The following is a 27195-nucleotide window of genomic DNA, read 5'->3' on the forward strand; positions in this document are numbered from 1 at the left end:
AGCCTGTTTGTTTTGTTTGAAAGAACAACTTACTGTGAACTGTTCCTAAGCAAGGAGGTGAGCATTTAATTTCCAGGTTAGGTTGCAATGAATTTCTTCATAGATATAACGAATTAATGAATTCATTGCTCTTAAAGGTAAATGATAATCCACTTGATTTTTTTACATTATGAATACCAAGTTTAATATTGTTACTGTGATTTCTGAATTTAATTAACATAATCTCAGAGGTTTATAGATTCCAGATTTACAGATTAATAAGTGTTCTGCCTTTGATAATTTACTATTTACTATATTTACTATATTTACTATATTATTTAATATAATTTCACTATTAAAGTGAAATTATATTAAAGGACTTAATGATTAGATTAACATTTTTCTTTTGTTAAAGAATCTTAGATATCAAATTTCTTTGGCATTGCTGTAGATTAGAATCCTTTTTTAATGGATAGACTTTGCTTGGTAACTATAGGATCTGATATAAAATTTACTTGGTAATTACTGGATCTGATATAAATTTAATCTTTCTTAAGATTAAATGATGTTATACATTTTCTCTAGATAATTTGGCCTGCTCTCACTATGTTGATCTTTGTTTTAAGACTAATACAATTTTCTCTTTATGTATATATCTGTTGCCTGGACTTCTTCTTAGAGAGAGAAACCTAGGCAAATCTTACCTAAAGTATTTCAGTGTGGTAAAAACCACAAGAATCTATGATTGATTTGCATTTGAGATTTTTTTACAATTCAGAATTGATTTACTAAACAAGTTTTTAGTGGATATCTTAAGCTAATTTAACATTGGATGGCTAATTTTATAGTTCTTAAAGAAATTTATTCATGCCAGAAGGTTAACATTGTCCAAGGCCTATAACCTAATGTCATGTTTACTTAAGTGAAGATGTCTGGACATCTGAAGTCATTTGTCAAATACTCATTTTACTTTTATAAGTGGGTGATTAAGGTAATTATGTGGAAATGTCTTAAATGAATGAGTTTGGATTCATTTTTTGGGTGCTAGCTACTTACTAATTATCTATTTAGTTTTTCTATAATGTTGCTTTTTACTTGGTAATTTAAATACCTCTAACATGGCCAGTTTTATTTTTCTTTTCTGCTTTGGAATACATTATATACCTGGTGAAATAGTTGGTTGTATTTAGGTATTATGTTTAATGAAAATACTCAGGTTTAAGTAAACATAAAAATTAATTGGTCAGCTCTTGCCAAGTAGCTAAGTTGGTGGGAGCTTCGTTCTCTCCTGTACACCAAATGGATGTTTCTCTTTCCCTCTTTATCCCTTCCTCTCTCTCTCAAATCAATAAATATATCCTGCGGTGAGGATTAAAAAAATTATTTTAACTAAATGGTCAATTTTGGAGGATGCTAAAAAGTTAACTCATTGTGAAAACTGGACCATATGTAAAAAGGAAAGATCCAGGCATCTATCTTGCTTCCCTAAGTAAACTGTGTATCAAGATAATTGAACAGGTGGTAAAGGAAAGCTAAATATTTTTAGAAGTATTTTGGCAAATAATTTAATTGAAGACAAAAATATAGAATTTGAATATTAGCATTTTGTACACTAATGGAATTAATAGTTCTAGGAAGTGATCAGCAGTGGGTGTTAGCATCACAAAAGGAAAGACAACCATACATTAAATAACCTTCTAATAGAAGGATATAACAATAAATATGCAATAGTGTGACCAAAAAAACCCTAAAAACCAACCTGCATTTCATTAAGTCTAACTACTAATTTATTAGATGTACAGAGAGAGATATTCATGTTAAGTAAGAGGATGCAATAAGCTAAATTTAGACAGGTGGCCTGGTTTCTTCAGTCAGATAGTGCCAAGTTGTTTAATAGGGATGGAGGATAACCTGTAGATTAAGAGACGGAGAGTCCTGGCTGTGTGACTTAATTGTTTGGAGCATCATCCTGTACACTAAAAGGTCATGGGTTCGATTCCCAGTCAGGGCACAAGCCTCGGTTGTGGGTTGGAACCTGGGTGGAGGTACATGTATGGGAGGCAGTTGAAGAATGTTTCTCTCTCATATCAATGTTTTGTCTCTCATCCTTCCTTTCTCTTTAAAATCAGTGTAAAAAAATAACATATCCTTGGGTGAGGATTTAAAAAGAGAGACATTCAACCAACCACTCACAATGTGTAGATCTTATTTGTATCCATATTATAATATGTTGTAAAAAATACAACTTTATGGACAGTTGGGGAGAATCTAACATTAGGTATTTGATATTAAGGAATTATTAGTATTTTTTGTTTTATCTTCACCTGCGGATGTGCTTATTGATTATTAGAGAGAGGAAGGGAGAGAAAGAGAGAGTCTAGAAAGACACATTGTTTTGTTGCCGGCCCTACCCCCCGCTCCATAAGGAGGGTTGAGGGTCAGGCCTGCAAGCTTCTGGTGTGCAGGGATGACACTCCAGTCAGTTGAGCCACCTACCTGGTCAGGGCTTAATGGGGTTTTTAATTTTTTTTTTTTTTAATTGTGATAAGGGTGTTATGGATTTCCCCCCCCCCCCCAAAGGGCACTTATCTTTTAGACTTAGTTATACGCTGAAATATTTATACAATGTATAAATACATTTGATACAATTGTATAAATACAATAATACAATTGATGTAAAAAATTTGTTTCAAAATGATCTCGAGCAGGTAGTAGATAAGTTAACATTAGACATGAATTAATAATTATAGAGGTTGGGATATTGGTTTTAGGTTGTTTTCCTTTTATATTTAAAATTTTCTGTAATTTAAAAAGATGTACTGTTAAGAATTTGACCATTTTCCCTTCATAGTAGCACATAGCATAACTCAAGGTTGTAGAGTTAACTTCAGTGACAGTATGTTGTCTTGTTTTGTGTTTTTTCCCTAGGTTTTAAGTTTCTTATGGGTAGTAATTGTGTTTTTCTATATAGTATTTACTAGTGATAATGTTATTAAGTACTTATTTGATTACCCTTGGCTACAACTCTCTGAAAATGAAAGGTAACTGATCAATGGGTGTAACAAACAGGTAACTAAAACTTGGAAAGCTTAAGTAATAAGTGTGACAATGATACCACTAATTTCAGGAAAGTAGCTTCCTCTAGTGAAAGGAGGGAAACAAATAGATCGATGTAAGTAAAAATGACTAAATATTAACATTAATTATACCTACTCTGTAGGTGTCATTTTGGGTACTTTATGGAATGTTTAAAATAGTTCCTAATTATAAACTTTAAAACAATTTTAAAAGGCTTAATATCTTGGCCAACGTCACAGAGCTAACATATCCAGTGACTCTTCTCACTACAGAATAATCTAAAGCATGATGGAGTTCATGTTACCCACCTTAAAACCTCTCACTTTATGGTTGTCTGCAACCTTTGTAACTCAGATTACTGCCTTATTCTGGTAGCTTTATTTGGATGTACTTTTGAGATTTAAAAAATTCATAATATAGAATCAATTATCATTTTGACAGTATAGTGTCTGTTCCATACTTAGTGGACCAACTAACCTTGATTATGTTGCCTTACCTTTCAGGAATGTGCTAGATATCAGTCTTTTTTTTTTCAGGCTGAAGTTCATAAAGTTCATAAACCATAGAGTCTTTAAGAATTATTACCTTTAATTTTCTCATTTCTTATGAGATTTCTTAGATGTTAACAACTGGCTTTATTAGAAGACTCAGAGAACCTGTAAATTGTCTAAGAATTCAGGGGCAGTAATGAAACTATCATGACTGAGCAAGAACTAACAAAGTTAAGGTGAAGCTAGAGTTATTGGGAAGTTGTGCAAATGAAGTACATCTTTATTTACTCAATTACACTGAACAAGAAGCATGGCATCTTAAGGATAATTTAAATTTCTTTTCATAAAAGAACATCTTGAGAAAATGTCCATCTCTTTATTTAGGGTTGCTTGGATAGATTTTAGAAGAACTGAGTTTTACCAACTTTAATTTCTTCAAGTTTTTTGAAGCAGGAAGGGGCTGTTCTTTGAACATTTATGTGTGACTTTGTACCTGGAATTATTTATGTTATACACAAACTAATGAATAGAGCATATGACATTCTGAACTTCTTTTATCTGGATTAGAAATTATTAGTAGAACATTAGTTAATATTTAGGCTTACTAGACAATCTTAGTGGAAGTTGGCCCTTTGAGTTTTATACTGGTTTTTCAACTAAATCATCTATGACTCTAGGAAAACTATATAAACTATTTAACCTAATTTTTTCATTTAATGAAGCTAGTGTTGCCTTACTAGTAGTATTGTACAAGGTTAGCATACCTTTTGGCAAATTTGTTAAGGAAATGTCACTTTCGTTCTTCAGTTAAACTAGATAACTGAATTATTATGCTACTTTTTAAAATATTAACCTCCTTTATGTACTTTGCTCTTGGGGCTAAGAGTTTATAATGGTGTTATATATAAAAATATCCCCTTTTCATGAATTTCTTAATGGAATGCTTCTTTAAATATATTCTATATTAATTTAATTATAGCTTTATTAATTTTGAAATAAATTGATCAAACTTTAATTGGGTGCTTGCCAGGCACTGGGTTCTAAGCTCAGAGCCTTTACTCTATGGGGTTATGTTATAGAAAGAAATGTTTTCATGAAACATCTTTTGGGATTAGTGGTTCACAAGACATATTTGAGATATGATGAATTGAAACAATAAGACAGGCTTTAAGTTAAGCATAGCAGATTGAGCACCTGTTTAATTCTCTGATCTCTCCCAGAACCCTACTAAAATGACAAGGAAATGAAAAGAAAAATCTTAAGAGAACTAGAGAGAAGAGACACCAGATAAGAGAATCCACAATGTAGAAGCTTGAAAGTGACTATACAAGGTGAATGGTAAACTCTCTTAGAAGAAAGGTGAAACCTAAACCTTTCATGGGGAGAATGGAATTAAGAATTAAATCATTTCATATACAGTAGAACCTCAGACTGTCTTGGGTCTGGGAGCTTCCATTATCTCTGAAGGCAAGGATTTGGGGTGGTGCCAAAAATAGAATTGATTTAACATTTTTAAAGCAGTTTATTCTGCAGATTCCTGGCTAAACAGGGTAGCGAATGGACACTACCCAGGCAGAGGCTGGAGGCTTACTCTCTAGAGTGAGTGGTTGAACCAGATTAAACTCTAACACAAATGAAGTACATCTTTAACACAGAGGAAAAAAACAGAATAAAGAGAGGGAAATTAAATCAAATGTTGAGGCCTCCAATTCTTTACCTCTGGTGATTTTTCAAAGCACTAACAGTCTTGCTTGTTTCCAGTGTGGGAGATAGAAGGCATCTTCTGGAATATTGTGTTGCCTGAGAGAAAAGACTAGGAGATAGTGACAGTTGGGAGTTCCTGAAGGAAATAGCCAGATCTCTGCTTGTGAAACCCATTGGTTGGAAGGTTATGACCACCCATCCACACCGTTTTCAATTAATATTTTAGTGTCCCATAAACAATCGGGATCACCAAATATTTGAGGGAAATCTTTGGTCAGTATAACAGACACCACAACAGAAACAAAAGGAACCTGATAGAACAACCCAGTGCTGAGAAGCAGGAAAGAACTGGAAAATTAATCTCATCAGAAAGAAGAGAAAGGTATTTCATCAATGAAACAACAAAAGACTAAAAACTTTAGGATATTAAAAATATTATAGCAGAAATTTAAAAAATTCAGCAGGATGAAAAGTCAAAGAGATGGTAGGGTAGTAGTTTATGAAATTCAGTACTGAATAATAAAATTTTAGAAAGGAAAAATAAAAGGCAGAAAGTTATCAAGGAAAGTACTACAAAGGAAAATTTCTCAGAATAGTAGGGTGTGTGTATTCAGATAAAGAAATAACCTAACACCTAGTACATGAGGAAAGAACTACACTAAATGCTCGTTAAAATTCTAGAACCCTGCAGATCATAATAATATCCAAAGGACTTCTAGAGAGAGAAAACAGACCACATGTAACAATGTTATCAACAACAGATGGAGCAGTGAAGCAATGCCTTGAAAATTCTGAGGAAAATAATTACTAAACTAGATAATTCTATACCCTGCCAAACTATCAATCAAATGTTAGGGCAGACTAAAGACATTCCCACACACCTGAGTGCAAAGATTCAGTCCCACAACACTTTTCTCAGATTTACACCAAAAGTTGTGTATGCTTCACTACATGAGAAAGTAATGAAGAAACACTGTGAGATCTGGAAAATGAGTTCCTATCCAGGAAGAAGATACTGGGGATTATTAAGATAATGAAAGAGGAGTCCCAGAATGACAATTGAATAGCAGCTTTTAGAGAGTTACCAGTTCAGATTAGAGCAAGAAGAGGGGAGAATATTTCTAAGAGAGTGGGGAACAAACTTGATGGGTGAGTTTATGTGTTGGAGTACAATAAGAGATTTATACTTTTGTTGTAGAGTTAGCTAAATTAATGATAGATAATAGAAGAAAACAAGGAAGAGAAAAATACAGCAGTTGTTAACTAGGAAAAGCAACAAGTTGTACAAGAACAATAATCATAATTCAGTATATGGTTCAGCCATGAATAATGTTTATATAGTTTTAATGTAATATTGCTTACATCAAGTGTGATATGTCAAAAAGAACATCAGGATGGAGGCAGGAAAGGAGATAGGTAGATCGATGGTATAAGAGAAAAAGTCTTTATCTTCTCTGGCAATGATTTTCAACCATTTTGCCGCAAGAATTTTTAAGACATGCAATACCTGACTAGTCAGGGAACTGACCTTTTTCTCTTAGATTGTCAAATAAAAAAAAATAACGGTGGTCAGCACAACAGTAGTTGTCTGGTGTGAGCAAATCAAAATTACACCTACTTTTTGTCAGATTGGCAAAAAATATGTTTTTTGGTATGCCACAAAATTTTAGTAGTGTATGTGTGCCATGAGATGAAAAGGGTTGAACATCTGTTCTATAGTAAAAAATAAAAGAAAGAATATATCTGAACCTGAAAAAAAATCAAGGTAGCATAGGATAAGCATGTTATTTAGAAATAAAGAGCAAATATTAGAAGAAACAGCTAAAGGATTTGATGAGTGCTTTGGAAACAGAATCAACAGTGGGGTTTCTGTAGTTTTTCTTTATAAGCCTAGAAGCACTGTTTGACCTCTTAAAGTATGTATATGCATTATTTGATAAATATTAAATGAAAATATATATCACTGCTGCCCAAAGGCAGATAGATTAGTAGGGTAGATTTGTGAGATGGTCACCACAAGAAACCACAATTCAGACAAATCAACTCGTACTGAACACTTTTGATATTATTATTGGAGCTGCTTAGTTATTATCTCAGAATCACACAGAAACTTGTGAAACAGCTTTTAGACTAGATTTTCGCACTTAGTGTTGGTCAGAAGACTGACAGTTCTTCCCGTAGAGAGCATTTTGACTAATGCTGGCTTCCCAAGGTAGGCTTTCAAGTGAAGAAATGCTATGTAAACAGTACACACACATTAAGTCTTGAGTGAAGGAAACCTGAATGAAAACAGTTCAGTACCTTTAGGGAATAAGAGACACTGTGTGGTTGCAATACAGCAGTTCTCTGTCTAGCTAAGGAAATAGTTAATTCTAAGAAAGTGGCAGGGTACATAGCACACATTTTTATTTCTGGCTGCTTTAAGCAATGTTTAAAATCTTTTAAATATACATCAAAGGGTAGGAAGATAAGTTCCTGAGACTCAGCCAGCATTCCACTCCCCAGTGTTGAAATTATTTGTTACAACAGCTCTGGGTGGGACGTGTGTGAAGGATGGATACTAGCACGGAAGCAAACAGTTGTGCATAGTAACTTAAAATGAAATTAGTATGCTATTAAGTAAAAAAAAAAAAATAGGCTATAACCAACTGGACTGACAGAAGAAACCCCAGATACATATGGTCATCTAATAGCATGAAACTGGCCACCTAATTAGGGTGATCTCTTTTGAACAGCCAGTAAGCCCTCATGGCAAGCAAGGGCGAAGAGGGAAAGACCAGTTGTCAGTGACATTATAGACTTTTCCCGGAGTTGTGAGGAGAGAGGGAGGACAGTACTAGCGCAGCTCATTGCAGACAGCAAGTGTATTGACTGGTATCTGAAGGAAAACCAAGAGCAGTGAACTATAAAGATGCTAACACAATTTTTGTGGTTAGCAGAAATTATTCTTTATACTCCTTAACCTGGAAGTATGTATTCATAGAAATAAATTCCCAGATGGGACAGATAATGCTAAAAAGTAAGTCATGAGCAGTGCAGCCAGAAACATTTCTGTAACAGAAAGGTGTTTTAATCAACACTTCTGCTTTTCCTAATTGTAATTATGTAAAGTGTGAGGAGGAAAGAGGGCACTTACTGGAAGATGGTGCCTGTGGTTAAATGGCCCCAGTTCCCCTGGTTGGCTCTTGCTTGAGGTGAGTTAACAGGACCTGTTTCTTAGGTCATAGCTGGAAAAGGACATAAGAAGTGCATTATTGATAATGAAGTAATTTGACTTGTTACATATACTTTTTTTGTTGCAAGGTAGTTTAAATTTGCATAGGGTGCCAGAAAATGTTGACTAAAACTTTAATACTCCTGCTCTAAGCATAGCAGAATTAAATGCTTTCCCAGTCTCGTTTATTGTGGCCTCTTATATTTTTATATCTGTGGCTTAATAAGATAAGATAAAATTAGCATCTGGAAAAAATATGTAATTGTAAGTAGTGTTATTTTAAATGCAACTTTTCTACATACTTTAACTTTATTTTGTCAATATGAAGGTATCCGTATTGGTTTTACAACCTTTTAAAATAAACATTAGGACAAGGTAACCAAGTCTTTTTGTGTTTTTGTACAGGAAAAACTAAATACAGTGAAATGGGAGGAAAGAAAAATGCAACAATAAAGATAAAGGTTTGTTGAAAAATTTTTTTCTTGGATAATACTAAAGTATTATGGTTGTTTAGTACAGAACATTAATACCTCAGGTACAAATACATGTGATACCTGGTATTTAAGCACAGCTACTACATACTATTATGGAGGTTTTTTGTTTGCTGTTCCAGTAACCTCTTTTTACTTTTCTAGCCTCGAAGATCAAATCAGTGTACAAGTCAGTACTTCAGAAATTTTCTCTCCAATATGTTTTCTTCTAGCAGCCACACTGGAGAATCTTCTTTTACCTGTAGAGCTTACTGGTTAGTATTTTCTACGATTAATTTATGCTTTTTATACTTGATGCTTTAGTTATAATTAACTTTGGTAGAAATTGAAACTCAGGCTAAACAAACATGAAAGCCCACCTTGTTTCTGTTTTTATTTCTTTTGGAAAGTAAACTAGTTTTAGCAAAGAAAAAAACCTATCATTTTGTGGTGTTCTCTATCATGCAGTGACTGCCTCTGCTGGTGGGGCTTTGTTTCCATTAATAATAAATTAAGTTGTTCTACTGAGGCTTTTTATGTGATGATAGAAATGTAGGCTGCTCCTTCCGTTGTGGCAGTAGTACCTAAAAAGCAGAGCCCTTTCAAAGTAGATCCAGTCATCTTCAATCCATAGTGACTGGAAGTCAATACTAAATAGATGTCTGTGGACTTTGATAACTAGATTGGAATTTTAAAATCACACAGAGTTGGTTGAACTAACAAGACAGATTATGATTTAATTTATGAGTTTAGCAAGGCACCAAAGAAAGCAGTTACATCTGAATGGCCTTTGAGAAGCTGAACTATACCCATTTTTTTGTTACAGGAACCGTACCTTCTTTGATTTTCTTCTTTTGTTCTTTGCGTAGTTTCAGATGGGAACTATTACACCTACGGTTTCTGCTGGAACTGCTTGCCGTAGCTTTGGTTCATGGGCTAGAACCAGTGTTGGTTGTTTTTCTCTCAATAATGACATTAGTCTGATTTTCAAAAAATTCTATCATTTAAATAGAAATTCAAGCATTATTTGACTAACTTTAGGAATGAGTTCATTTTTAAAGTGTTTCAATAGAAAAAGGTTCTAATTCTTTTAAATGTGATTTATAATGCTAGGTATGAAAATAACTGCATATATCATGAACCCATTTGTTTCTCCAAACTTAAATTTTTGGAATTCTGACGAAGGTGTAAAATTTATCTTTTAGTACAGAATTTATAGAAGTCAATGAAATCAGTGCATTAATTAGGCAGAAGAGACAGGAACTGGAATTGTCATGGTTTCCTGATACATTACCTGGAATTGGAAGGTAAAAGAATTGTTTACTGAAGTGTTCAAATGCTAGCATGAGCATATCATTAATATTTAAGTACAAATGTATCTTATTTAGTAATTATGTTGCTAAGACAGTTTTGTGGAAATTATACTTTGGTGTTTCAAATGTCTAACAAAGCTTGCTATTTCAAGAGCCCCTTAAAGGTTTTTTTAACTTGTTTAAAATTTAGATATTTGATTTGTTTAAAAGGGAGAGTACCTAAATGATAAGATTCATTGTTAGTATAGTATTCAGATCAGTCCTCCCTCCACTTTTTCCCCATTCCAATCTTACCTATGTGCCATTAGCTGATTCACTGCTTTCATTGTGGTGTTCCCCTTCCACAGTGTTCTTTTAAATAATTATTTGATCAAGTCCCTACTGTGCCTTGGCATTTATGACTTTATATGATGTAGCTATTTCTTTAATTTAAGTCCTGAGACTACTAGCACTTTGCTAGGTACATGATATATACTTAAATCAAGCTTGTACATAAATCAAGCTTATACATAAAGATCAAGGTTGTTGCCTATTACTTGTAACTTTATTTTATATATCACTGCAGTGTAGTTCTGCATAGGGCCCTACACACTTGGAATGACTTTGGAACAAATAGAAGTAAAATTAGGAAGTCCAGATATGTATAATATGAAACCTTTTCTTGGAGTTACGTATTTGTGTACATGTACATGTTACACATTTTTTTTCAAGCTTCTCTGCCCCTACTCTAGAATCTCACCTTGTATTGGGTAAGATAGTCTTGTTAGGGGACCTGAACTGATGAACAAATATGAATCAGAAAAGAAGCTGAGAGTAGATTAGGTTTGGATGCAGAAGCTTGTGTCCTTAGGGACACAAGGAACTTTGAAGAGCCACCATCGTTAAATGGAGGAATTTGAAAATGTAGTATAGCAACAGAAATCGGGTTTTTAAAAAATTTACATATTTTGATGTTCGGGGGCTTGATCTACACTATAAAACAAAGACGTGACAAAAACTGTGATGTCATCTATGAAATGCTTCAAAATTCAAGTAATACACCTTAAGGTCCACTATTTCAGTTTTTACTTATTTGTGGACAGATTTCCCTTTGATCTTGCTAATTTCTTTAAAACCTTGATATGATTAATTTGACAGAAATCTTTGGTTGCCTGGGAAAGAAGTAGGGTGTGAGAAGCATGACCGTGCTTTCTGGAGTGGTGGAAATGACCTACTTTTGTATTGGGGTTATGCAAATACAGATGGTGATTGAAAGTCATCAAACTGTACACTTAAAATCTATGTATTTTATTGTTCAAGTGACTTTTTTAGAATAGCAAAGAAAATAACAGCTAAAAAATCTTGACAAAATATTGAATTATTTTAAGTAGAAACAACTATTGTGTAAGTTGACCTTGATTTCCATTTTCCATTAATTTATCTAAAAAACATGTATTTAAAGTTTTTTTTTCTTTGCAGCTAGTTGGTAGCCATCCTTGAACAATGAATTTACTTTTACCTATTTGGGCACAATATAATTTAGGCACAATGTATTTTAAGATCCCTAACCTGATTTGGGAAATTCTGTGGTTTAATGTTTTAAACCATTTGAACAAAAATGTCTTTATTTTTTGTTTTGAATTTTCAGAATTGGTTTTATACCCTGGAATATTGGAACAGAAGTCCTTCCTCTCATCTCTTCTGTGATGCCAAGAACTATTTTTCCAACAAGTACCATATCATTAGAGAACTTTGGTAAAGTTTGTGAAGTTTTTTTCTACTTTTTTAAAAATTATGAGCTTCTTTTCAGTCTCTTAAAAGTGAGTGTTGATGGCTTAGAAAAACTATAAATAAGGTTTAAGTGGTAAGTCCTAAAGATTTGGACAGTGGCTTGACTTTTAAATTGTTCAAACTAGAAAATCCCTCTTACTTAAGAAATTACAAGTTAATGTTTTCAAGGACTGATTAGAAGTCTCCTTTCTGTTTAGGGCTTTAGTATCCAAACCGTAGATCTTTAGAAGTACCATCTCCTACTTCCTATTAATTATTGACAAATAATTTGAGTCTTTATATGTGGATAACTTGTTTTTTCTTGTATTTTGCCTAGGTAATATCAATTCATAAAGCATATGGCAGTTATCAGACCAAACATATTTTCTTGTTTTTTCCCTTTAAAATTGCCCATGTGGATTCAAATTTTGTGATAACTTATTTCAGTAGCATTAAAGGAAGCTGATAAACACCTGATATTACTCAGATATTAGTAGCTATACATTTATTCATAAATATATTTTGTTTTATTCTATTATATATATCTATTTTTATGTAAAATAAGCTAAAGCCAAACTGTTATCATTTATTAAAACATATGCCTTTACTTTTTTAAAAAATATATGTTATTAGGTACTTCTTACAAGGGATATGCATTAGCACATACTCAAGAAGGAGAAGAAAAGAAGCAAACTTCTGGTACATCAAATACCAGAGGATCAAGACGAAAACCTGCAGCAACAACTCCTACAAGGAGATCTACACGTAACACGAGAGCTGAAACCGTCACTCAGTCTCAGAGATCCCCAGTATCAAATAATTCTGGGTGTGATGCCCCAGATAACAATAATCCACCTGTAAGTGTTTCTTCTTCAGCTGAGTCTGAAAAGCAAACAAGACAGGCTCCAAAACGGAAGTCTGTAAGAAGAGGAAGAAAACCACCTTTACTGAAAAAGAAACTTCGGAGTTCTGTACCTCTCCCTGAAAAATCATCTTCCAGTGATTCAGCAGATGAAACAGCAGAATCTGACACACCACCTGTTTTAGAGAAAGAACACCAATCAGATGAAGAAAATAGTAATGCTTGTACTGTGCAGACAGATGTAGAAGATAAGTCTGCTAATGGCTTGAAAGGTTGCAGTGAGCAAACAGAAGAAAGTGAGGAACATACTGAGAACCACGATACAGAGGAAAGAGTAGAAGCTTCACATTCTGAGTCTTGTACTCAAGAAGATCCTGTGCTAGTTGGAGAGGAGGAGGAGGAAGTTCAAAAAGTTGAGAATACAGATATCAAAGCTAATGTTTTTTGTTTAGAAAGTGAGATATCTAAAAATATTTCTGAAAAAGAAGGTGATCCATTAGAAAATCAAGACCCAATATCTGAACCTTCAGAATCAGAGTTAAAAGCAGATACATGTACAGATCATCCTCCAAATGATTTTCTCACATGTTCAACATCTGAAATTGAAGTACACCAACCTATACCAAGCCTAGGTGACTCATCTGAGAATGCAGAGCTGGTGGTTAGTAAGGAAAATGTTGTAGAGGTTAATGAAGAAGCAATAATAAATGTTAATGATGAAAAGGTTATAGTGAGTCCTATAGTAGAAATTATTGATCATAAAGATACTATAGTAAAAGCAGAACAGCTTCTACACAGCCCAAAATTAGAGTCTTCTGAAGACCCTGAAGGTGAAATTATACAAACAGTGGACAAAACATCTGTTGAGAGCTCAGAGATTCAGTTACCTGTGCATGTTGAAACTGAAGATGCAGAAATAACTGCAGTGTGTGATACTTCAGGGAATGAAAATTTCAGTAGTAGTCAAGACTCTGAAAATAATTTATTAAAAAATAATCTTAATACCAAATTAGACGAATCTTTAGAAGAAAAGACTGAGTCTTTGGTTGAACATCCCGGATCTACAGAATTGCCTAACACACACATTGAACAGATTCAGCAGCATTCTAGTGAAGACAATAATGAGATGATACCTATGGAATGTGATTCATTTTGCAGTGACCAGAATGAATCTGGAATTGAACTGGCTGTAAATGCTGATGCTAAACAATTGAATAAAAGCTCAGCAGAGGGAAGTTCTCAAAATAATGTGCCATCTTCTGATTCTGTAAGTGAAAAGGTTGAAGTGGTATCTCAACCATTTGAAAGCCCAATAGAGATGATAGATAAAGCCAAAAAGCCTCGTACTCGAAGATCTAGATTTCATTCCCCATCTACAACTTGGTCTCCTAACAAAGACACTGGACGAGAAAGGAAGCAGTCTCAATCTCCATCCCCCAAAAGAGACACTGGAAAAGAAAGCAGGAAGTCTAGATCACCATCTCCCAAGAAAGAATCCGCAAGAGGACGGAGAAAATCTCGTTCTCAGTCCCCAAAAAAGGATGTTGCAAGAGAAAAAAGGCGATCGCAGTCTCGATCTCCAAAAAGAGAGAGCACTAGAGAAGGCAAAAGATCAGAATCACTCTCCCCAAAGAGAGAGACTTCTAGAGAGAACAGAAGGTCTCAGTCAAGAGTGAAAGATTCCTCCCCAAGAGAAAAATCCAGGTCCCGGAGCAGAGAAAGAGAAAGTGATAGAGATGGGGCGAAGAGAGACCGAGAGAGAGAGAGAGAGAGGAGAACCAGAAGGTGGTCTAGGTCCAGATCTCGTTCTAGGTCACCATCAAGATCTAGAACAAAAAGTAAGAGTTCATCATTTGGTAGAACTGACAGAGACAGTTACTCTCCTCGGTGGAAGGAAAGATGGGCAAATGATGGATGGAGATGTCCACGAGGAAATGATCGGTACAGAAAGAATGACCCAGAGAAACAGAATGAAAATACAAGAAAAGAAAAAAATGACATCAGTTCAGATGCTGACTATCCAAATTCTGCTGACAAACATAGAAATGACTGTCCCAGTTGGGTAACAGAAAAAATAAATTCTGGGCCTGATCCAAGGACCAGGAATCCAGAAAAGTTAAAAAATTCCCACTGGGAAGAAAATAGAAATGAAAATTCAGGGAATTCTTGGAATAAAAACTTTGGTTCAGGTTGGATGTCTAACCGTGGTAGAGGTAACCGTGGCAGAGGCACTTACAGAGGTAGTTTTGCCTATACGGATCAAAATGAAAATCGGTGGCAAAACCGAAAACCGCTCTCAGGGAATTCAAATGATTCAGGGAATGAGTCTTTCAAGTTTGTGGAACAGCAACCGTATAAACGGAAAAATGAGCAAGAGTTCTCATTTGATACACCGGCAGACAGGTCCGGGTGGACATCTGCATCTAGTTGGGCTGTGAGAAAGACTCTGCCAGCAGATGTACAGAACTATTATTCACGACGAGGGAGGAATCCTTCAGGTTCACAGTCTGGATGGATGAGACAAGAAGAGGAGACCGTTGAACAGGGTAACATGTTCTGTTTATTAATTAACACTTTTATTTGAGGAAAGAGATTATAAGTTAATGCATTATTTGTATGAATTGAAATGACCCCTTTTTATAATTTTAGAATGTTAAACTGAATCCCAGTTGTTTACCAGTCACTGTACATTATGTAAATGTACATACACATTAATATCCTTTCATCCCATTTGTGCCCCAAACCTTGCCAAAAACTGTAATATTTTAGGTACAGTTTGCTATAGTAGAAGAATTTGGGGTGTTTCTATGCACGTTTTAACTTCTATTTCTTTTATTTCAAACGTGTGCACTTGAATTATTTTGATCATTGTTCTTACATAAATAAGTAACTCTTCTAATAAAGATTTATCTTTGCTTGGCTTGTTTTTGGTTAACATTGCAAGAAAGAAGCTGTTGAAGATTAAAAATTGATTAGCTTCTAATTTAGTAGTCTAAATAAATTTTGTATTTGTTTCACTAACTAGTTAGTAAGTTTCTTGAGGTACTGATTCTTTGATAATATTGATGGATGTTATCTAACCTTATTAAAAATTATTTTAGTTGAATGTTTTCATTTGGAAAACAAGCCCACATTATTTAGAAATGATGGAATTAAGTCAGATAATTGCACATTGGTTTAGGTGGTCTGAGTCTGTTAATTGCTATTTAATTTTACTATAATCAGTGGTTCTTTGCTTCTCTGTCTGAAGAAACCTGTAATGTGATTTTTTTACAAGCTTTTTTTCTTTTGATAGATTCTAACCTAAAAGACCAAACAAACCAACAAGGTGATGGTTCTCAGCTACCTATAAATATGATGCAACCACAAATGAATGTAATGCAGCAACAGATGAATGCACAACACCACCAGCCTATGAATATCTTCCCATACCCAGTGGGTGTTCACGCTCCTTTGATGAACATCCAACGTGGTCCATATAATATTCATCCTCAGCTACCCTTGCATCTGCACACAGGAGTACCTCTCATGCAGGTAGCTGCTCCTACCAGTGTATCTCAGGGACTACCACCGCCGCCACCCCCTCCCCCGCCATCCCAGCAAGTCAACTACATGGCTTCACAGACAGATGGAAAGCAGTTGCAGGTATGTTTTCGGCAACTCAAGTTCAGTCAACATAGCCATTGTAAACATTCAGCTATTAGGGACAGGTGTTCAAGAAGGGGCTTCCTGGCATCCAAAACAATTACTTGATTAGATTTATGGTAAACCTTCATAACCCTTCTTTCATGATTTTTCCCCAAACCTCCCACCTTCCATGTAAGAAAATGTATATTATCAAGTCTAGGCTACATAATGCAGTCATTGACATCCAAACATTTTTTTTCAGATTAAGAAGACCAGATCACGGGTCAAACTAGAATCAAGTCGTGGGTGCTTTAAAATTCTTCCCTAGTTTATTGGACACTTTGGGGATGGGGACTTGTGAAAAAGTATTGTGATGAGGCTTGTATTGTCTTGTTTGAAAGATGCCAGTTAAAGCCGTATATTATCCATCACTACCTGTGCTTCATTTTCACTAAAAAGAAAGGGGTGCCTCTGAGGCATGTAGATACTTTGAATAATAATTCATAAACATGTGTTGCTTGTAGTTTTATACTACATTTCAGAAATTCTGGAGTCCTGGCAGCAAGGTATAGTTGGAGGAACAGGGGAAGGAGATTCCAGAATATGGGATCTTAAATCTTTTTCTGCTGTCAACACTGCAAGCCATTTGACTTCACTGCCTTATTTTCTCCCATCTTTAAAGGGGGGCACTTACTTTAGTTAATTTTCATAAAGAGCTTTGCAGGAAAGATACTGTCCTTTAAATGTTATTCCTGTTTTTAGTGTTGGTATCAGAACATTACAATATACATATAACTTAAAAGTCACATTGACATATTTAAATAGGGTTCTGTTGAAGAATGTTGCCCATTTTTCTTCAGAGTCCTTTAGATAGGAATGACCTGAAATACACATTTCTCTTAAGTACTAAGGTTGAATTGCTTTGAACGTTTTAAGATATTTTATTTATTTATTTTTAGAGAGAGGGGAAGGGAAGGAGAAAGAGAGGGAGAGAAACATCAATCTGTGGTTGCCTCTCACATAGCCCCCAACTGGGGACCTGGCCTGCAACCCAGGCATGTGCCCTTACTGGGAATTGAACCAGCGACCCTTTGGTTCACAGCCTGCACTCAATCCACTGAGCTACACCAGCCAGGGTGCTTTGAAATTTTTTAATGTTATTTCTAATACGTGGCTAAAAGTCTTCTAGTGAATACAAATAATTCATTAACTGATTACAATTCTTTAAAACAGGGTACTCCTGGTGCTTCTCATGTAAGTAATAACATGAGCACACCAGTCTTGCCTGCTCCAGCAGCAGCCCCGGGAAATTCGGAAACAGTTCAGGGACCAAGTTCTGGTAATACTTCATCATCGAGTCACAGCAAAGCCTCTGATGCTGCTGTAAAATTGGCAGAAAGCAAAGTAAGTGTTACAGTGGAAGCCAGCGCAGATAGCTCGAAGACAGACAAGGCAAGTTCAAGGTTGAGAGCAACCTACATAATTTTGTATCTGATAAAGTTGAAAAATAACAACTTTCTATTGTATAAGTGGTAAAGGGAATTTATTGCTAGTCTTAAAATCTAATATTATTTGAAGCGTTCTATCTAGATATGTTGATGCTCAGTAAGTTACTAATAATGCTTCGTAATTATTTTTAGAAATTTTTGATATGTTAGTAAATAAATTTTGTGTTCACAGTACTAATATTTGATGAGCTCCTTCTAATAATAGAAATTCAGAGTGCTTTTAATTTTATATCTTTAAAAAAATTTTTTGGAAGTATGTGATTGTACAAATAATAATTACACATTTTCCTCTTACCAGAAATTGCAAATTCAAGAGAAAGCAGCACAGGAGGTAAAACTGGCCATTAAGCCATTTTACCAAAATAAAGATATCACCAAGGAAGAATATAAAGAGATCGTACGAAAAGCAGTAGATAAAGTAAGTTACGGCTTTAGTGGAGTTCTGTTTGCACTGTTGTCAGCCTTCTCTAGTTTGATAAAGGAATGCTTAAGTCTATGCAAAATAATAAGGGTTAGCTTCTTCTAATTCTTGCCTGCTTTTTTACCTTTTGAGTAAGTTCATATGAGATATGAAATACGGAAAAATGTCTTGTTTGGGGTTAGTTGTTTTTCACCAAGCTCTCCATTTTATTCCCTTTAACTATGAAAAAAATTCCCCTCATTTTTTCATAGGTTTGTCATAGTAAGAGTGGAGAAGTCAATTCTACTAAAGTGGCAAATTTGGTTAAAGCCTACGTAGACAAATACAAATATTCACGGAAGGGAAGCCAAAAGAAAACTCTGGAAGAACCTGTGTCTACTGAGAAAAACATAGGCTGAAGTGGAGAGCGCTGTAGAGGACACTATCAAGATACCTGCCAAGTGCAATTTCAACTAGTACCTTTAACTGAAAATCGTACACAACTGTGATTGAAATTTGGTTTTGATAAAGTTATTTTTTTTAACATAGGATATAATGTTTTGTTCAAAATAAATGCTAGTTCTGCACTGCAACTTCTATATCCTTTCCTCCTCCCTTCTCAGTACAAGCAATTTCAAGGGAAAGTAAAGGGGTTAAAGGAATGTGCATTTTTACTAGGACTATGTCGCAGTGTGGATACTGAAGGTGGTGTACAGCATTTTAATTTGGACGGTGGAGTGCATAAATTAGAGATTCCTAAGTGCACTGGTTTTGGAAGAGATGTACATATAATACATTTATTCTGCTAGGCTAAAAATAAAGTATGAACTATATGATTTTCCCCTCTAATTATAGAGAGTTAAGTAATGTATTACCATGAGAAATACTTCTAATAACAGAACATACCAACTGCAGGGTTCCTAATCTGTATTTTTAAAGCACACATCTGAATAAATTGCTTAGATAAAAAACAAATTATCACCTGAGTAAAAATTCAGTGTTCAAAACTTTGGAACACTGTTGACCCATTGTATCACCAAATAAAGGGTATGCTGCTTGTTTTTCTTTGTGCCTTTTTTCCCCCTACTGAGATGAAGCGGTTTGGCTTGCTAGGTTGACAACTTTGGCAGTATAACTTCTTTTCTGAATTTAGAAGACCAGTTTGGAGAAAGTGCTGACTTTGTAAAAATTACCTCCTTTCCTATTTCCTACCGATGGGAGATGATGAATTAACTGTGCCAACTGGAGAACTGCTGTTAAGTGGTGGTGACCCTCCCTTGGGACTATGGTAGAATTATGCGTTTCACTTCAGTGGTTTTCAGGTTGTTGTTCATCTGTCCAATCACTAATGAAATTCTTTTCACACCTGAAAAATCTCCAAATGCTTCACAATGAACGAAGTGTTGGTTTGGTGACCACATGATGGCCGCTGAACATGTTGCAAAAGTCTAGACACGTTAACACTTGTGTCTTGGAAAGAGAGAGGAATTAAGTCACGGAGTTTTGGTTAGGCCTTCAGGGACTAGGGATTTGGTTGTTTTTTTTAAATACTAGAATATGTTAATTTTTATAAAAGGTAAGTGAAAAGTGTTATAGTGCCATTGTTTTAATTGGCATTTTGGAAGAAAAAATTGGTTGTCTTTCATGATAATCTTTTATTCTAGTAACAATTTTCAATAGACACCAAATAACTGGAAAGCTGCTTAGGTGTTAGTGACTCAAGATAGAGAGAAGCTTCAGTGAGACAGACTGGCCCTGCTACTGGCTGAACAAGCAAGAGCAATACTCTGTAGGGCTGTGATTTTGTGAATAAAGATTATGTGTTTCTCAATTTTCATGTGCACAATACTTTCCTGGTGCTAGCTTTGATAGGCAAAATATTTTGAAACTATGTTCCCAGTAATGATTGTGCTAGTTCATAATCTTTATTAGATTATGAGTGTAATCCCAAAAACTGTTAGAAATATTTCCAAGGAGTTTTGATCTTTATTCTGCATTTCTGGGCATTAGTAATACAGGTATTCTACTGATTTGTATATATTTTTAATTAAAGTTTGTGTTTAGATGAAGATGGGGAATGAAGTTTAGAAGTATATTTCTTCCAATAAAATATTAAGACTTTTAAATATCAATGCACACATCCTCATTTGTTTTAGTTTCAAGCTGTAAAAACAATTGTGTGAACTTTAAATCTATTTTGAGTTAAAGCTGGTTCACACTCTGAAGATTTTGTAGCACGTTGCCTGAACTGATTCGTCAGAGAATACCTACTTTTTCCCTTCATTTTCTTTCAGTGATGTTTGGGGGTTGGGTGACATCTTAAAATTTGCTTTACACCAGTTATCTTTTGCAAACATTTAAAATAAGTTCTGAAGAAAGACTAGGTGGTGTGGTGTGATCAAGCTGCATATCATCACTAGCGCTGCCAGGAGTTACGTTTGTCTTGCTTTCAAATAACAAGTGTGTGTCCCACATCTGGTTGGGGTGCTGGGTAGACCGCATTTAAAATAGCTAGTGAAGAATGTTACTGGATTAGAGTTCAAACTTTTAAAACTTTGCAATATTTAAGAATGTATTAGAAAGTGCATGCTTTATGTTAAAAATACATTGCTTTTAACATTCCCCATTCTTGCTTTTTTCAGAAATTTATGTTAATTCTGCATGGACATAAATTTAATCAAAAACATTTTGTGGGATCACAGTATTTATGAAGATTCAGTATTAACTTGACCTTTGAAACTTTGGTCCCTTTAACTTAATAGTCACATTGACCAATGTTTGAGGCTACAGTGATGCCTAGAAATTTGAGACTGAAAGTAGTTACTTATTATTTGAACATTCCAAATTTTTGTGCTTTTGCCCCTGGTACTTACCACATTTTCTTCATCGTCTTCCTTTGGATGGTAAATGGTCACAGTGTGCACTGCTGGAAGGTCCCATCTGCAAGGTGCAGCTTCAGAAGCACAGGGCTGCCCGTGGGCAGGAGACGCTGTCTGAGGGTGGAGTGCTGGCTGCCGAATCCGTGCTCTTTCATAAGCAGACGTGTAGTGTGTACTATTTTCTAATAAATTCTTTTGATAAACAATGTAGTGTCGTTAACATTTTATTAAGATTCCTGTGAAATGGACTTTTACTTCATTATAACTCTTTCCAAACATTTGTTGATTTCTTGAGTTTGCACCAAAGTAACTAGCATCGTAGTTATATTAATGTCCAAGTTGTAAAGCAAGCTTAGAGTTAGCTATAAGCATCTATTTTATTAGCATTTTTTCCTAATTACATAATCACTGTAAAAAAGAAAATCTGTAGTAACTGAAAAAATTAGTAAAGATGGAAGAAACAGAATAACAAAAGGAGGAAAATCATAATTCTACCATTTAAAAGTAACCACTATTAATACTGATGAAATTGCATATAAATTGTTGTAACACCCTTTTCATTTAATGAGGTATTGAGAAGTTGCCATTTTAATAAAAATTATTCTACAGCATGATTTTTAATGGCTATATAAACATTCGATTACCCAGATATTCCTTAACCTGAAACAGCCTTCTGTTGGATAAGCTGTTCTTACTAATACAGGTAAATAAATTAGTAAAATATAGATTGTACTAACATAAATAAAACTGATGTAAACATCTGACTACATAAATTGTGCCCATTTCAGATATTTTTCTGGGGATTAACTCCTGGAAGTAGAATAGCTTGGTCAATCATTTTTTATTTCCCCATAAATTTAAAAATTCTATTATAGTTCGTGTAAAACTCCCATCATTTCCCAAAGCTGGTTTGTCTATCCAGAGAGAACCATCAGAAAGATGTTTCTTTATGTTCTCATGGTCTTAAGCACATTTACAAAGATGCTTTATGGGGTTCCAGGATAATCAGTTTCCCCAGCCACATAAATTATATTCTATGAAACTGCATCTCTAGGTCCCTTAAGAAATCGAAAATATATTCTGTTGTCCATGTTCTGTGTTGTAATGGCTCTATTATGTTCTTCTGTTAGCTATTAGAGACAGTGTTTTAATGAACATCCTTTGTGACTTATTTCTATGAACCTTCTTGTGTATGAGGTTACATTGAATTTCAAGATGTGTGCATTTTAATTTGGATAGATGTTGCCAAATTGCTTTCTAGAAGGAGTATACTAATTTATAGTCCCACCGCAGTTCCTGAGATTAATAATTTCACCTTTGATAATTGTGACTGAGTATATAAAATTGTTCTTGTTTTATAAGATCTTACTGGACATTCATCTCATCAAACATTGCATACCTACTTTTCCTAAGGAATTCTTGTGTTCTTCACATACCAAGTTTATTCATTCCACAGTCTTCAAAAAGAATAGTACAAAATTAACATTAAGCTTGTAATGTTTCAGGGACTCAAACATTTTATGTGTTACCTCATTTGATCTATAAAAGCAAAGCTAATAATTATCTTTGTTCTCTAATGAGAAAGTTGAGATGCATAAAGCATTAACTGTGCTCTGGCCAGGTAGCTCAGTAGGTAAGAGCATCATCTGGATACATCAAGGTCACTGGTTCAATTCCCAGTCAGGGCATATGTCTGGGTTGTACGCCAGGTACTCAGGAGGGGACACTCGAGAGTCAGCCACACATTGATGTTTCTCTTCCTCCCTTCCCCCCTCTCTAAAAATAAAATCTTCAGAAAAAAATAAATGGAACAACAAACTGAAGTTTCAAATCAGTAAATAAATGAAAAAAAAAATTTAAGGCATTAACTGAATTAGTTACACAGCTATTGGTGATTTGGCCAGGATTCAGACCTAGAGTTGGTAGGTGCCCAAGTCAGTTCGTGGCTTGGGGTGTGTCGCTGAGCTCACAGATGTAAACATTTATATACCACATGGAAGTAATTGCTTAACCAGAAAGTAAAATACAGTAGGAGCAGAGAAGAGGATGTGACTGACTTTGCTTGGGGGAGGGAGTGAGGAAAGGGTATTCATCCTGTGTCTAACCAGACCTCATTTTTGCCGTTTCAATAGCACTCCCATTTTTCCTATCTTAGAGATACTAAGCCTTGAATATGGAAGCCACCTTTCATGAATGCTTTGCTCTTGCTCCCTCTCCATTCTCAAACAATTGCTGTTTCTTCTGTATCATCTTTGCAATAAAACCTAACTCTCCCCAGCAATGTTACTCTGACCTCTGAATAGTCTCAAGTGTTCCTTCGATTCTGTGCACACCAGTTGATTTAAACACCACAGACTGGTCTTCCAGTGGCGTAGCTTTTGGTCATACTTTCTACATCTGTGATTTTCAGCCTTTTTCACCTCATGGGATACAAACTACCAAAATTCTGTGCCACACCAAAAATATATGTATATTTTGCTGATCTGACAAAAATATAAGTATGATTTTGATTCATTGACACCGGGCAGCTGTTGTGCCGGCTGTTGTCAGTTTTTTATTAGACAACCTAAGGGAGAAGGTCAACGCCCCTGACCAAGCATGTTTTTAAAAATTCTCGTGGCACACGAGTTGGAAAGCACTGGTCTGCATCATAGATTCCACACACAGCTCCAGCCTGTGTGTTGCACACTAAGGAAGACATAGGGAAAAACACCGCTCTTGCCTTCACAGAGCAATCTGACACGGTGTGAAAAAGCAGCTATGCATCATGTCGTCGGCGTCATTGGCAGGTTCTTGGAAAGTTTTGGGTTTTTTTTAAGTATATTGATGCTATTATAGTTTTCCCAGTCGCCCCCCTTACCCCCCTCCACCCTGTGCCCTCTAAGCCTCCAGCATTCCTCCCTTGCCACTTAGTTCATGTCCATGGGTTGCACATAAGTTCTTTGAGTTCTCTGTTTCCTACACCATTTTTGACCTCTCCCGTGTATTTTATGCCTACCAATTACGCTGCTTCTTCCCTGTGCCTTTTCCCCATTCTTTCCCTCTCCAACCTCACTGGAAACCCTGCCTGTGGTGTCCATTTCTCTGATTTTGTTCTTGTTGTTTGCTTAGTTTTTGTTTCCATTTTCTTTTCTTTTAGGTTCATTTGTTGATAGTAGTTTGTCGTCATTTTACTGTTCATATTTTTTCTTCTTAAGTAAGTCCCTTTAACGTTTCATATAGTAAGGGCTTGGTGATGGTGAACTCCTTTAACTTGACCTTATCTGGGAAGCGCTTTGTCTTCCCTTCCATTCTAAATGATAGCTTTGCTGGATAGATTAATCTTGGATGTAGGTCCTTGGCTTTCATGACTTGGAATACTTCTTTCGAGCCCCTTCTTGCCTGCAAGTTTCTTTTGAGAAATCAGCTGGTACAGCAGGACTGCAGGGTGCTCCAAATATGTATGCTAGGGTAATAGGACCTAAGAGTTGTCAGTGAGTCCCTGGGAGGAGTGACCCTTAAGCTAAGAGCTAAAAGATGATTAAGAACTAGGCAGTAGATGAGTTTGCAGAGGGAGTAGCTGGTACAAAAGGCCTGTGTCCAAAGAGCACGGCAACCCTAAGCCCAGAGTGGCTGGAATGAAGATCGACGGCAATATATTATGCAAATAAAAGCTTTTAAGCAGAAGGTGTTTGACTTGATCCGATTGGTATTTTAAAAGATTGCTCAAAACCATGAAAGCCTCAATAAAAGTGGTTAAGCATGCAAAGTGCCCAACCTTACAGTTAAACAATGTGGTTTTCTCTTATCAAACTAATAAAAATCTGACAGGACTGCTGTGAGGAAACTCAGTATTGTTGAGAATGCAAATTTGTACAACTTTTCTGAAAGGCGATTTGAAAATAAGTAGAAAAAGTCTTAAAAGGGTCATATACTCTCTCCATAATGATGTAAACATACTGGTCCACATAGTCCTTTCTGGATTTCATAGTGGAAAATTGGAAGGGGTTGGTTAAACTGCTTCATTCATGTGAAGGTATTTTGAGCTTTTTAAAATGTTTTCAGGTTAAAAAAAATAGCATTAAAAAACAGGACACAAACTACAATATTCCAACCTTTTTTTTTAAAGACCAAAAATTAGAAGTTATTAATAGGGATTATTTTGCATAGTAGAGGATTTTCTCTATGCTTTTTTTGGCTTCCAAGTTTCCTGCATAGAATGAGTTGTATGATCAGAAAAAATTAAAAAAAAAATTAGTCCTTATTGCTTGTGCTGTGAGGGTGGGGGAAAGTCCCAGAGGCTTTGCTGTAAGCTGGAGAGATGCCACCTTCCCTCCCACTCTTGCTCTGGCCTAGTCAGCTTGAGCACCCGGCTGTGACAGGGGTAGCTGGCTCCCCACACAGCTCCCAAGGGAGGACTTGGCCTCTTCTGGCAACTGATGGGTGCTAATGTGTGAGTTGTGGGGATCTCCCAGCTTTATGGCTTAGAAACCTCTTAGTCATAAGGCAGCATACCTCCCAAACCATAACTAGTTTAGCATTTTCCCCCGCAATCCTGTGAGCACTAGAGGCAATCCATTTGTGGTGCTTAAGTAGGAGTGGATGCTGCAGGGGCGTCCAACCTGTGGTGTCTGGGCAACACTGGGAGAAGAGCTATCTTGGGCCACACATTAAAAACACAAACACTAACAAAAACTGATAAGCACAAAAAAAAAATTTAAGTGTATTTAGGATTTTGTGTTAGGCCACTTTCATAGCCATCCTAGGCTAAGTTAGAGCTTATGTAGAACTAGGGTAGAGCTTTGTGACCTTGAGTACGTCCCTCTCTGAGCTGGAGTGACCTGTATACAAGCGGCTGCTGCTCCCCTACCTTGAGGTTTAAGGTAATAGATGCTGTCAACAAAAGGTGCTGCCAACAGGAGTCCCCAGTCTGGGGTATAGTGAAAGGAGAAACTTAAAAGTTTGCAAACCTGGGAAGCACAACCTCAGAAGGAAGCAAAGTGCACTGCAGGAGAAAAGGGTGAGGTCCACTCATGTCAAGTCCCCACCTGTGTCCCTGAGTGGTCATCATGGAGCCCTTCTGAGTAGTCAGTGTGGGTGCAAATGACATAGCTGCACGGCTCTGATTGGACAGAGCAGGTCTTAGCCAATTGGTTGAATATGATTCCAGGAACTTACTTGTAAAGTTTGGCTCAGAGGGCAGGAATGCCAAGTAGGAGGCCTAGCAACTCGGGCTTTGTTCTGATGTGCAATGTATTTCAAAGGCCTCTGTAAACAATGGCTACTGGACTCTGATGATGAATTTGGGCCCAATTAACCACAAGCAATCCTTTTTGGCAGGTATATTCCTTCTTGGGGTCAATGATGTGAATGGCAAAATATCTTATTTCCTTGGATAATCTCTGCCCTTAAAATCCAGACTGGTCTTTCCACTGTCTCCTCTTGGATAGTGATGGAAATACAACTCACTTGTCTAGTGGTTCGCAACCTAGTTCCTATTTAGGGTTGCGGAGAAAGCTCTAACTGGGCTCGCCCCAAACCAACTAGTGTCTGCCTGTGGGTCAGCTGAAAATCTCCCAGGTGGCGGCTGATGTGCAAGCAAGACACAAAGCGCAGCCAACTTTTTAGATCCCCTGTACATCACAGCTGTTTTGTTAGAAAAGCATAATTAGATCACAGCTTGTCTTAAAACCATTTGGATTCTATCCTGCTCTCTCAGAAGCAGCAGCAGCTTTTGAGGGTTGGCACCCACCCCTTTTTTAAACTTTGTTTTCAAGTCCTGATGTGTGTTATTTGGGGTTGAGAACCCACTGAGAGGAGGTCGTGAACATCTCCAGGGTGTTCACACAGTTCCAGGGTGCAGCCAGACCCTCACAGGAACATCAGGCTGTGTGCTCCATTCAACAGGCTTTATTTACACACGTGCCTAAAGGAATTACGGG

At 36.0% G+C, this 27195-nt stretch overlaps 1 protein-coding gene across 2 annotated transcripts in view; it reads left to right on the forward strand.

Moving 5' to 3' along the window:
* Nucleotides 1-20527, forward strand: part of SCAF11 (SR-related CTD associated factor 11) — a 71058-nt gene extending 50531 nt beyond the window's left edge. Inside the window, exons 8-16 of one of the 2 annotated variants that reach the window (XM_045829099.1) lie at nucleotides 8872-8927; nucleotides 9102-9211; nucleotides 10142-10243; nucleotides 11877-11983; nucleotides 12632-15406; nucleotides 16156-16505; nucleotides 17721-17939; nucleotides 18294-18413; nucleotides 18668-20527. In XM_045829099.1, the coding sequence (XP_045685055.1) occupies nucleotides 8872-8927; nucleotides 9102-9211; nucleotides 10142-10243; nucleotides 11877-11983; nucleotides 12632-15406; nucleotides 16156-16505; nucleotides 17721-17939; nucleotides 18294-18413; nucleotides 18668-18814 (3986 nt within the window). In that variant the 3' untranslated portion in view covers nucleotides 18815-20527. The remainder of the gene's footprint in view (nucleotides 1-8871; nucleotides 8928-9101; nucleotides 9212-10141; nucleotides 10244-11876; nucleotides 11984-12631; nucleotides 15407-16155; nucleotides 16506-17720; nucleotides 17940-18293; nucleotides 18414-18667) is intronic. The other variant, XM_045829100.1, reaches the window with a different exon arrangement.
* The last annotated feature ends 6668 nt before the right edge of the window (nucleotides 20528-27195 follow it).

The sequence above is a fragment of the Phyllostomus hastatus genome, unplaced genomic scaffold (assembly GCF_019186645.2).
Source record: "Phyllostomus hastatus isolate PE091 unplaced genomic scaffold, TTU_PhHast_1.1 phas_scaffold_93, whole genome shotgun sequence".
Taxonomy (NCBI): Eukaryota; Metazoa; Chordata; class Mammalia; order Chiroptera; family Phyllostomidae; genus Phyllostomus; species Phyllostomus hastatus.